Source organism: Crinia signifera, chromosome 6, assembly GCF_055691185.1.
Source record: "Crinia signifera chromosome 6, ASM5569118v1, whole genome shotgun sequence".
Taxonomy (NCBI): domain Eukaryota; kingdom Metazoa; phylum Chordata; class Amphibia; order Anura; family Myobatrachidae; genus Crinia; species Crinia signifera.
Window position 1 is genome coordinate 38,392,869 of NC_139222.1, and position 13,697 is coordinate 38,406,565.

General features: G+C 47.6%; 1 protein-coding gene across 1 annotated transcript in view; it reads right to left on the reverse strand.

Annotated features, from left to right (window-relative positions):
- Window positions 1–13,697, reverse strand: part of LOC146009588 (uncharacterized) — a 29,461-nt gene that overhangs the window by 5,905 nt on the left and 9,859 nt on the right. The window contains exons 5-6 of the mRNA XM_083150035.1: window positions 12,537–12,660; window positions 7,877–10,572 (exon numbers count right to left, since the gene is read on the reverse strand). Of these exons, the coding sequence (XP_083006161.1) occupies window positions 7,877–10,572; window positions 12,537–12,660 (2,820 nt within the window). The remainder of the gene's footprint in view (window positions 1–7,876; window positions 10,573–12,536; window positions 12,661–13,697) is intronic.

The following is a 13,697-nucleotide window of genomic DNA, read 5'->3' on the forward strand; positions in this document are numbered from 1 at the left end:
GTGTGTGTGTGTGTGTGTAGGGATGGCCATCTTTGCCTTTGCCATCGATGGTTGCCATCGATGGCAAATGTGCAACTGGCCATCGATAGTGTATAAATATTCAATGGATGACCATCAATGTTTTTGTATATCGATGATCATCCATTTTCTGTGATTGAGTAGCCTGTGGGCCAATCAAAATGCAGGGGAGGGGCTATGCTCAGTGTCCCGACACTTTAGGGAAAAAGCAAAAACGAAACTATTCGTTTAAGCTTTACATCGATGGTGGGAAACTATCTGGTTCTCCCCCATCGATGGCAAAACTATTCGACATCGGCCATAAATTATCGATGATTTCTAATCAACGATAGTCGATGGCCATCCCTATGTGTGTGTACATGTGGTAGGGAATATAAATTGTAAGCTCGCCTGGGGCAGGGGCTGATGTCAATGTTAATATATTCTCTGTACAGCGCTGCGGAATATGTGTGCGCTATATAAGAAACTGTTAATAATAAATAGGGTCGACCCAATGACCCATACCCTTAGAGAACATGCAGGGATCAGTTGAATATTGGTTGCAATTTGTGTTTAGAAGTTGAATGAATCCCCCCCCCTACTGTTTGTGCATATATTCTAAACATACAGTATTCCCTATTCTATAGTGAAATGAAAATTCAAACGAGAGTAAAAACGTGACTGAATGCAGCAGCAGCAGCACCTTTTTCAATGGCACAGCTCTGCAAGGCGCTGCCTGTTACTAATACTATCAACTGTTATATATATCAACATAATAACAACCTGTAATAAATGTTTTTACCTGGTGTCACCCACAGTCACATCAGCAGCAGCATTATCTCCTATCTTGCTATTACTTCTGTCTCTCAGCCAGGATGTTGTCAATAGAACATTTCCTGTCTGTGCGTTCTACCTGACTTCCTGGTTGTGCGTTCCACATCACTTCCCTGTTGTGCGTTCCACATAGCTTCTTGGTTGTACGTTCCACCTGATTTCCTGGTCTTGCGTTCCATCTGACTTCCTGGTCCCGCGTTCCATCTGACTTCCTGGTCGCGCGTTCCACCTGTCTTTTACTTAAACCTCTTCTTAACTATATGTCTATGGTTCTGCCTTAAATGAAACGTCTAAATTATTACCATCTACTAGCCTGCTCTTGTGTTGAACATGGTTCCTTCAGTATACTGTGTCCACTTAGTGCCAGTATGTTATCCATTGACAGCATGCAGTAATGAAGGAATGGTTCCCCCTAGTTTGAGTACGTTACAGAGGCAAACGTTTTTACAGCAATCAGTCAGTATTCCCTCCTATGGGGTGATGAGATTAATACTAAACAAACCACCTACAGTAGGGATGGCCATCGACCATCGATGATTCGAAATCATCGATGGTTCATGGCCGATGCATACCCTCCAACTGTACCGATTTAGCCGGTACAGTACCGTTTTTTAATGGTCTGTACCGGCTAAATCTAACTGTACCGAATGTACCGATTTTTTTTGTAGCCAGCCAGCGCCTCTGGGAGTTGTAGTTTTGGAAACTGTCAGCAATGCATCCAATCAGAGTGAGGATGCTACTGTGAAAGTGCGAGCGACTTGACCAATGAGGGCTGTGCTGGGCAGAGTGATGTGTGCTGCAGCCAATGAAGCGGCTAGTTGTAGGCTGTGTGGGCGCGTGTGAGACTTGGGCCCTTATTCTGATCGGTGCGGATATTCCCGCTTGCGTACGGCCCGCCGATGTTTATCGTCTGCGCATGTGCAGAGGTCACTCTGCGCATGTGCAGGCGATTTCGCCGCATGGATTCTTTATACGCCGCACAGGGGGCGTGAGGGGCTACTTATCCTCATTACCCTATGCATACGCCCCGCGTTTCATGGGCGTTCCCATGCAAACGCGGGGCGTATGCATGGTAATGAGGCCGTGACGCGTGGGTACGGGGCGGGCATCTGACATCGCCGGATGTCAGCTGCCCGCCCCCATACAAGATTTCACACGGACCATGTTCGGCGACCATCGAATGCAGGGGCTGCTCCCACCATGGAGGAGGCGTATCCCCGTCCACATTCATGCGGATCGCCACATATCCGCATACGGACGGAGGTGGCGATCCGTATGGAAGGCGGGGATTCGCCAAGACGGACATCACCGCATATTTCTGATCGGGCCGCACCGATCAGAATAAGGGCCTTGGTGACAGTAGCCGAGTGCGCCGGGTGTATCTATCGGTCTGTGCAGGCGAATACGGGACATGGCTGCAGCGCTGGATGAGATGCCAGTGCCCTGCGCCAGCTTCTCCCTGATACCTGCTTGACATACTAGCGGCTTCCTTGTCGGGTGTGAGGGCCGCCCCGCACCTGATGTGCGGTGACCGGGTCTGGGTGCTGGGGAGTGGAGCGCTGGTGAGTCCTCCCCGGGGTTAGGGCGGCATGGTTAGAATATAAAATCATGCTGAGCAGGGAAAACGGGGATGGGGCAGCCAGGCAAGGAGTATGGAATTAAAAAAAAATGCACAGTACACATTCGGAAAGGGGGTGTGAACACGCCCACTTCCCCTGTGGCCACGCCTACTTCACACATGGCCACACCCCCTTCCCGAATGTGTACCGATTCCTGCCCTTCAGATGTTGGAGGGTATGCCGATGTCGAATACTTTTGCCATCGATGGGGAAAAACCAGATGGTTTCCCTCCATCGATGGAACAGCAAAACGATGTTTTGCTTCTTTTTTTTTTCCAAAGTGCCGGCCACGTGTTTTGATTGGCCCACAGGCCAATCAATCAAACACAATGGCTGACCATCGATATGTAAAAATATCGATGGTCAGCCATTGCACAGTTTACCACTATCGATGGCCAGTTGCTGAATTGCCATCGATGGCAACCATCGATGGCAATGGCAACGATTCCCATCCCTAACCTACAGTAGGTAGGGTTACCACCTTTGTGTTGAGAGAGTCTTGGCCACGGCCAGTGGCCCATCCCATGACCTGCCCCAGCCCTGCCCCTTGACCCATCTTATCATGTTTTTTTTTAACCTTTGCTTCAATTCTATTCTTGATTTTGCACACTGTAAACGTAATGCAACTTACACGTCACACACTGTAATGCCCATCATGCGTTATGTCAGACAACATAATGCCCATTACATGTTACGCCACAATTACACATTATGCCACAGACCATGAGGCCCATTACACGTTATGCTAGGACTGGACAATTTTGAAACAAATTTTTATACAGTAATGCCTATCACACGTCACATGCCCATTACATATCAAAGCACATGCCATAATGCCCATTACACGTTTTGCCAGTGCTCAACAATTTTTCTTTCTAAATCAGGACAACAGGGACAGTGCACACAGAAGGCACGTGCCAGAAATTTACACCGTAATGCCTATTACACTTCACACACCCATTACATAGTATACCACATGCCATAATGCCCATTACATGTTATGCCACACACCGTAATGCCCATTACCCTTTATCCCAAACACTGTATTGCCCATTGCACATTATACCACCGTAATGGTTATTATTTTATGCCATAGAAGTGCCGCTTACCTACATGTTAATTGATAGGGGTTTCTTGCTTGATGCCAGGGCCTTCATGCTCCTTGCCATGGGGGAGTGCAATGCCTGTTGCCATGGGGGAGAGCAAATGCCTGTTGCAAAGGGGGAGTGCAAATGGCTGTTGCCAAGGTGGGAGTGTAATCAATGTTTGTTGCCAATGGGGAGTTTAATTAATGCTCATTGACAAGGAGGAATTTAATTACTGTTCATTGCCAAGAGGGAATTTAATTCATGCTCATTGCCAAGGGTGAGTTTATTTAAGCTTGTTGCCAAGAGGAAGCTGAGCGCAGTGACAGGCAGCCAGAGCCCAGCTATATCAGAGCGCTGGAACATGGGAGAGATAGCTGCAGATCTGGCTGCTCATTTGCTATTTCAAATCTCGCGCCAGCTCGCGGTCCGGCAGCCAATAAGGAGCCACCACTGTCACTCCCAATTGGCTCCTGAACCGTTAGATTTGAAATAGCCGATGAGCTGCCAGGTCTGCGGCTAAGTATCTCTCCAGTGTCCCGAGTCACCCTAATGGCAGCACTGTTCCTGGACATTGTATAGTCCGGGAGCGCCACCCATCCAGCTTCTGAGCTTACTTACTGGACTGTCCGGAGTAATCCCGGACGAGTGGTAACCCTACGACCACCCCTTCTCCTTCTTTAATAGGTCTCAGGAGGTTGATGCAGTAGCTGTACAATTAGCGGCCCAACATTGGCTTACATGTTATGTCCTTGTTCACACACCCTTCTATTCTCACCTTGTAGTCTTTCCCAGTGTAGCTACTGTATACGAATGGTGTTTCCTATGGCAATGTGATCACTGCTGAACATGTATACAGGACACTTGCACCCCATGTTCGTCTTCAAAGCAACCATGTCCTTGGTATATACCCTCCTTATATAATTTCACACTGCCCTGACACAGTTTGTAATTGCTATGCCTTTGTATGGCACAGATTATGTGGGAGGGAAACATTGGGTATATTTAAAGGGCAGCCATCTGGAGTCTAAATGCATCTCGTGGCATGAGCACAGGGTTTGATTACAACAAGGATATTGTCCAGGGGCATAATTCGACCTTTCTGAGCTTTGGGGGTACAGCTATAGCCAAACCAGGGGCGGAACTTATTGTGGTCTGGAGGCGGGGTTTAACATAGAGCGGAGCTTTCGGCAATGCAGAGATAGGATTGCACATCGGTATCCTATCATCAAATGATGGCTAGACTTCCACACTTTTGATCGCAATAAAGGTATTCGATGGAAAAAAATATTCATATAATATGGAGGCAGCCTGGGCCCCAAAGCAGCTGCATCCCCTGCACCCAAGGTAGTTACGTCATTGGTAGTGTCTGATTTTTGAGACCCAATGCTTGACCGTACAACATGTAGTAAGGGAAGGATCCCCTTGTCCATAAAATTAATTATCCTGCTAAGATGCAGCACGGAGTGTGGGGAGTAGTCCCTTTGTCCCTACATTATCCTGCTGAGATACAGATGCGATTTTTCATTGTAAAGACCCGGTTTTTAATGGTATAGTCACCCATGGGTGATTTGATACCGTGTGGCGAGCACAGCGAGCTACCGAGTCCTAAGCGTGGCGAGGGGACGCGGATGACTTTACAAGTATTCTGCGGCTGCACGCCACGCTTCAGGCTCGCATCGCATGAATTGTATGCCACTATATTGCAAGCAATGCGATGCGATGCAATACAATGAACAAATTGGGCGCCCAGATATTACACAAGTACCCATTGTTCTGCTGAGATGCAGCATGGAGAGAGGGAAGTTATCCCTTTGTCCCTACATTATCCTGCTGAGATGCAGGGGAGTGGTCCCTTCATTGTCCTGCTGAGATGCAGTATGGAGAGAGGAAAGTGGTCCCTTTGTCCCTACATTATCCTGCTGAGATGCAGCATGGAGAGAGGGGAAGGGTCCCTTTGTCCCTACATTATCCTGCTGAGATGCAGCATGGAGAGCGGGGAGTGGTCCCTTTGTCCCTACATTATCCTGCTGAGATGCAGTATGGAGAGAGGAAAGGGGCCCTTTGTCCCTACATTATCCTGCTGAGAGGTAGCACGGAGAGTGGAGGGATCCCTTTGTCCCTACATTATCCTGCTGAGATGCAGCATGGAGAGCGGGGAGTAGTCCCTTTGTCCCTACATTATCCTGCTGAGATGCAGCATGGATAGAGGGGAAGGGTCCCTTTGTCCATATATTATCCTGCTGAGATGCAGCATGAAGAGAGGAAAGGGGCCCTTTGTCCCTACATTATCCTGCTGAGAGGTAGCACGGAGAGTGGAGGGATCCCTTTGTCCCTACATTATCCTGCTGAGATGCAGCATGGAGAGCGGGGAGTAGTCCCTTTGTCCCTACATTATCCTGCTGAGATGCAGCATGGAGAGAGGGGAAGGGTCCCTTTGTCCATATATTATCCTGCTGAGATGCAGCATGAAGAGAGGAAAGGGGCCCTTTGTCCCTACATTATCCTGCTGAGAGGTAGCACGGAGAGTGGAGGGATCCCTTTGTCCCTACAATATCTATCCTGCTGAGATGCAGCATGTAGAAAGGGGAGGGAAACTTTTGTCCCTACAAAATCTTTCCTGCTGAGATGCAGCATGGAGAGAGGAGGGATCATTTGTGCCTCAGTAGAATAAATCAGGTAGACACAGATGTTCCTCCCACATAGGCGCGCGCACATTGAGTGTTAGGGGTGCACAGGCAACCCCCCTAATGCTGTGCTGTGCCCACCCATATGAACACATCCCTGCCGTTAGCAATACCTTTTACCAAAGATGTTTGGTTTTTTGGAACTGTATTCCATTTAAAGAAGCGTCCAGTAATCAGTAATGTGCGTTTGCATTGCTAATTGGACTAGACCATTGTCATATACATACCCGAGTCATCCATATATGTTTTTGACATTATTTGCATGTACTGTTACACAGAGTAATTAGTAGACTAAAACTGAAAAAGGCAGGAGATTATGGTGTGGCGAGTGCCAATAGATGGTGGTAGGCATGTGTGATTGGCGGTGTTGGACACACCCAATAGGCGGTGCTAGATATGCCCAATAGGTGGTGCTAGACAAACCCGTTTGATGGTGCACCCCCTAATAAAATGAGCTGCGCGCGCCTATGTCCTCCCATGATGCTATCTATCAACTAAGAAAGAAAATATTCACAAAATAGTGTCTTACGTATATGACAGGCTCCCAATTTCATTCATTAGGATCACCCTAAAAGTAATGACAATCACACAGCTCCGGGAACAACCTTCTTGCGGAGTCTGTACAGCAGCAATCCCACGAAACCATGTTTAGGTTTAGTCAAACACTTTTAATCACAATAGATCAATAACATTAGCTCATTCACAATAACCTTTATCCGATCACTCATATTTACTAGATAGTAGGTAATGATCGTATTCCTGCAGTTTACTGCTCACAAAGCATTTCGGCAATAACTGTTGACTTTATTAGACAAGTGGATCAAATATGGTTTGAGGTAACATGTTTATAAAAGGGGCAGACTAGATGGGCCAAGTGGTTCTTATCTGCCGTCACATTCTAGGTTTCTATGGATAGACAATATCGTTATCGTGCCATGTACAGATGGAGCCTACCTCATCCAGGCTGGGGCTGGCAATGGAATCCCCAGCCTCCGCCATCTGCCACCGGAGGGGGCCGTGTGTGCATGAGACACTCGCGCGCCGCGTTCCGACGGAGCTGCCTTGTTGGTCCCCGTCGGTTGCCGCCGCCTCCCTGCGCCCCCCCTAACCCTGCCCATCTCACTGAAGCGTAGACGAGAAGGGTTTCCGATTCCCGCCGCTGAGTGACTGGGACGGGCGTGTGTGAGACACTCGTGCGTCCCAGTCAGGTGGAGTCCCTCTCAGCCAGCGGGGACATTCTGGTGAACGCTGGAGCTGAATGAGAGGGGTCCATCTGTATGGCCTGATTCTGTGCTGGGCCTTTTATGCTGGTCTTGTGTAGGTAACTTTACTGCCAGTCCTTCCCTGGTGCATCTGATCCTGCAAGGAACAAGACGCCCACTTTGAGCATCTTAAGATGCAACTATTGGTCGAATAATCAAAATTTACAATGTGAGCCTAAATTTTCCCCATATACCCTGGATTCCACACAGCTGAATTGCCTCTGTACTTACACACTGTGGGAATTGGGGGATTCACTGTCATTCTGATTATTTATTATTACATGCAGGGAAGTGGTAACTGCTATACATAACGTGCACAGTTTATTTGATGCATAACAACTGACCGTAACTCTTACAGGTAAAACATTTGCAACACTCAGCATTCAAGGTTATGATTTATCTTTTTTGTGAGTTCTCTGATGCGCAGCGAGATTTGAGCTGCTGGTAAAACATTTCCCACATTCCCCACAAGAATACGGTTTCTCCCCTGTGTGGCTTCTCTGATGTATAACAAGATACGAGTTACTGACGAAACGCTTGCCGCATTCAGTGCAAGAGTATGGTTTTACCCCCGTGTGATTTGACTGATGTCTATGAAGGAGTGACTTTTGGGCAAAACCTTTCCCGCATTCCGGACAGGAAAATGGTTTCTCCCCTGTGTGAGTTCTTTGGTGTATAATAAGCTTTGAGTTGCTTACGAAACCTTTCCCACATTTCGAGCAAGCATAGGGCTTATCTCCAGTGTGAATCCTCTCATGTATAACAAGGTGTTCCCTCCTGACAAAACACTTCCCACATTCAGCACAAGGATAGGGTTTTTCTCCTGTGTGGCTTCTCTGATGTATAACAAGTTTTGTATTAGACGCGAAGAATCTACCACACAAAGAACAGCCATATTTTTTCCCCCCGGTGTGACTGAACTGATGTTTAACGAACTTTGGCTCACTGGTAAAACATTTCCCACATTCAGAGCAGGAATATGATTTGGCTCTTATGTGAATGATCTGATGCCTATCCAGAGCTAAACTACTGAGGAAACGTTTTCCACAGTCGCCGCAAGAAAATGGCCGCCCTTCGTTGTGTGTATGTTGATGTCTCGAAAGGGAGGATTTAAGCTTATAGCACTTCCCGCATTCAGAACACATGTATAGCGTCTCCTCGTTATGATTACTCTCGTCTGCACTACACACAGATTTATGTGGTGTCTGATGGACAGTATCTATGAGTTTTACATTATCGCACAGGACTGAATCCTTCTTAATCTGTGTAGAGGAAGAGTTTGACTGTGCAGGATCTGTGGATTTAGAGATCTCTAGGTCTATGAGGTTTTCCCCATCAATTATTACTGCTGCTTCTGTAATATCAACTAATGTATAGTCTAACGTGTCATCGTCAGAGGTCACAGCTGCTGTGACAGGGGTCACTGCGTACGTGTCTTCACCTGCTTCAGTGGAAAGGGGCCCATCTTGAATATGAGCAGGGGCGTACGGCGTTAGTGTATTACATCTTTGTGTCTCCCCACTGTGGATTCTCTGGTGTAAAAGCAGATAATCTTTCCTGTTAAAGTGTTTCCCGCACACGTGGCAAGAGTACGGTTTTTCTCCTGTGTGGGTCCTGCAGTGTTTCACGAGATCGGAATGATACAGGAAAGACTTTCCGCATGTCGTACAAGAATAAGGCCGGTCTTTTCGGTGGATTCTTTGGTGCTTAGCCAGGTTTGTGGCACTGCTAAAGCATTTTCCGCACTCGTCGCAGTACAAGGACTTGTCGCTGGCGTGAGTATAACGATGTCTTCTGAGTTCCATGCTATGACTGAAAGATTCCCCGCACTCAGCACAGGGATAGGTTGCCCCTTCTCTGTGACTTCTCTGATGCCTGAGGAGATTGGATTTACTGATGAAGAGCTTACCACATATAGAGCAACAGTAGGGTTTTTCCCCTGTGTGGACCCTCTGATGCTTGTGGAGATCTGAGTTGCTATTGAAACGTTTCCCGCACTCAGAGCAAGGGTAGTGTTTCTCCCCTCTGTGGATCCTCTGGTGTCTGTAGAGATTAGATTTCCGTTGAAAACACTTCCCGCATTCGGGACACATGGCTGCGTCCACTCTGGCCTGACGTTTCTTGCCACTAGTAGGCGGCGGTGGTGGTGTGGGGGTACAGACATCAACAGAGGAGAGATCCCGCTCTGCGCTAGAAACAGATTCCTGCTTAATATGAACCAGGGTGGACTCCATTGTTGTATTCTGTGTGGTCGGAACCTCAGCATCTGGATCTTCTCTAATTTTAGGCAATATGTACTGTGTCTGTGTATGATCTGGGTCTGTGGAATTACCTTCTGCCCCTGTGACCAATTCCTCCTTTATAAGAGCAGAACCTTCTTGTATACATTTCGGGGGTAAACCATTATCTGTGTCTTTCATATCGCCAAAGGAGACCGGTTCCTCCTTAATATTAATGGGTTCATACTGGTTCTGTGTGTGGTCTATGAGATTTCTCTGATCACATGACACCGGTTCTACCTTAATATAAGTGACTGCATACTGGCTCGGTGTGTGGTCTATGAGATTTCCCTCTTCACATGACACCGGTTCCTCCTTAATAGAAGTGACTTCATGCTGGATCTTTGTGTGGTCTATGAGATTTCTCTCATCACAAGAGACGGGTTCCTCCTTAATATAAGTGACTGCATGCTGGTTCTGTGTGTGGTCTATGAGTTTTCTCTCATCACATGACACCGGTTCCTCTTTAATGCATGAGGCTTTGTATTGTCTCTTTGTATGAGCTGCGTGTGAATTAATGTCATTGTCACTGAGGTGTCCATCCTGACACGACACAGGTTCCTCTGTAATCGGTGTGGATGTATATTGCGTCCATATATCATCTGATTGTACATAATTGTCACTGTCTGATAGATATTTAAAACAGTGTATGAGTGATATGTCAGTATTGGTTGGCTGACAGCTGGTGGCGCTATTTTCTGGTGATGAATACTTTGAAGCCTGGACCTTTGCAAAAAGGCTGTGATCTTCTTCTGGTGAATAGATAGAGTTGTGTAATCCTCCTGGTAGTTCGGGGACGTCCTGTAAATCTGTTGGAGAGAAAGAAATGCAGAACGGTCAAACTTACAGATTTCTCTAAATGACACGGCTGACAATTCATTTTATAGCCTGTGGTGTCATAGCTGCTGATGACATCACACGCATTTCATCAACAAGGTGGGGAAGGGAACCACCAGTGTTACAGATATCACCAAAGATTGCGATAAACTGTCTTTGTTAACTCTACTGTATACTGCTGATGGCATGACTTTATATTAAATATTGAATTTAACTATATAAAAATTGGCGATGACAGATCTCATCTTTGCCATGTGCAGTGGGAGTGGGGGAGCATACAGCAGGTCCCCAATGACTACCAATGCAGCAGCAGTCCTTTAGATCCAATGGGACTGCATCAGTGAGGCCACCCTACGCATTTCATCCCCAAGACTTCATCAGGGATATGTCGTCTCACCTTTGATGTTGGCTTTTTATAGGTTGATTACATGCTTTATTGAAGATAGAATCATTAAGTATATCACAGAAAATGAAATATTGGTGAAATAACAAATAACGTATGGGTGTGTTATAAAAAAATAAATAATAAAAAATCTGAAATCTATCCCCCTGATCCTATGTACCCCTCTGTTACTATGTACCCTCCCCCTGTGATACTGGCTATTGCAGCTAGCCGGGTAGCCAGATGAGCAGAGGGTTCCGCCGGAACCCTTCCTGGGAGTGGGCGCTGTCAGTGAGTGTTCATAGGGTCACTGTCTATCGTGACAGCGTGCAAGGCCTGATTCTTATGGGGTATACACATGGGGCGTTTCTATCCGATCTGACTATGGGGCCGATTCTGGTTCATTCGCAGTGAACTGAAATCGGTCCCTGCCTCGATGGCCGGGGTTTGCACCTGCGCAGTTCTGCACAGACGCAAACCCCGACTGCGAACAGCTGCAGCGATTTGCAATTTCACCGGGTTTTTCGCATGGAGTGTTTGACGGCGGGCTCGGGAGTTGCCCATGGGATACGCAGCATTTCATGGGCGTCCCCATGGGATAGCGGGCGGTACGAGGTGTGCCGGGGGCGGATGGCTGACATCACATGAAGCCAGCCGCACCACCTTTTCTTCGGCCCGCACATATAAGTTAGTCTCCACCGACTTATATTTGCGAGGCCAGGAGAAATCATGTGATGATGGACACTGACCATTGAATGATAACTGTTGCTGCGAACACATGCCAGGCGATGTGTCCTCATGAAGGCGGTGGAGGGGGGATAAGGCATTCGCCGGTGTGGCGCCACAAGGACCCGTAAGCTGTGAGGGGAGGTTTTCATGCGCATCCCCATGAAAACACTGGGAAAGCAGGTGTGGCGTTCCTTGCTTGGGGCGGCGGCTTACATCACATGACGCCAGCTCCCGCCCCCTCTTGGGCAGACTGTTATTTCCGAAGGGCAGAGAAATCCTCGAATGTTGGCGACCATTGAATGACTTCTCTCCCATTCGGCCACATCCAAGGGGATGTGTTCATGTACAGGGGATTCGGCAGGTGGGGGGGGGGGTTTCTGCCGGGCGGCGTTTATGGGCTCGCTAAGTATGAATGACCCCTGCTTAGCAAGCCTTGTTGAATCAGGCCCTGGGATGGTTTGTGATTGTTTGATGCTTTTGTAATGTTTGGATTCTCTCTAAGCGTCAAAAGTAATAAAATGGAGAGTGATAAACAGCCAGCCAATCAGCTCCTACCTGCCATGTGACAGATTGTGTTTGAAAAATGTCAGACAGGAGCTGATTGGCTGGTTGTTTATCACTCTCCAGTTTATCACTTTTGAAGCTTAGAGAATCTGGCCCTATGTCTGATACAAATAACCCAGGGATCGGCTAGAAAGATTAAAATACGAGTCATTACTTTATGTTACAATGTTATATAATGTCTGCTCAAGATCTTCTTTTAAAAGTGGTTTCGCTTTATATACAGTACCTGTATATACTTGACCATAATTATTCTCCTCTTACCTAGTGATGTAAGTATCTTGTGATTCTCCATCATCACGTCCTTATAAAGGTCCTGGTGTTCTTCTATGTACCCCCACTCTTCCATAGAGAAATACACAGAGACATCCTTGCACCTTACAAAAACCTGCGCACACACAATGATACAGTTATCCCCCAGTGTTACTGTATAATGTCCCATTCCCAGCAGTCACCTCTTTGGTTACATCCCCCGGGGTTACTGTATAATGTCCCATTCCCAGCAGTCACCTCTCTGGTCACATCCCCCGGTGTTACTGTATAATGTCCCATTCCCAGCAGTCACCTCTTTGGTCACATCCCCCGGGGTTACTGTATAATGTCCCATTCCCAGCATTCACCTCTCTGGTCACATCCCCCGGTGTTACTGTATAATGTCCCATTCCCAGCAGTCACCTCTTTGGTCACATCCCCCGGGGTTACTGTATAATGTCCCATTCCCAGCAGTCACCTCTCTGGTCACATCCCCCGGGGTTACTGTATAATGTCCCATTCCCAGCAGTCACCTCTCTGGTCACATCCCCCGCTGTTACTGTATAATGTCCCTTTCCCAGCAGTCACCTCTTTGGTCACATCCCCCGGGGTTACTGTATAATGTCCCATTCCCAGCAGTCACCTCTCTGGTCACATCCCCCGGTGTTACTGTATAATGTCCCATTCCCAGCAGTCACCTCTTTGGTCACATCCCCCGGGGTTACTGTATTATGTCCCATTCCCAGCAGTCACCTCTCTGGTCACATCCCCCGGTGTTACTGTATAATGTCCCATTCCCAGCAGTCACCTCTTTGGTTACATCCCCCGGGGTTACTGTATAATGTCCCATTCCCAGCAGTCACCTCTCTGGTCACATCCCCCGGTGTTACTGTATAATGTCCCATTCCCAGCAGTCACCTCTTTGGTCACATCCCCCGGGGTTACTGTATTATGTCCCATTCCCAGCAGTCACCTCTCTGGTCACATCCCCCGGTGTTACTGTATAATGTCCCATTCCCAGCAGTCACCTCTTTGGTTACATCCCCCGGGGTTACTGTATAATGTCCCATTCCCAGCAGTCACCTCTCTGGTCACATCCCCCGGTGTTACTGTATAATGTCCCATTCCCAGCAGTCACCTCTCTGGTCACATCCCCCGGTGTTACTGTATAAT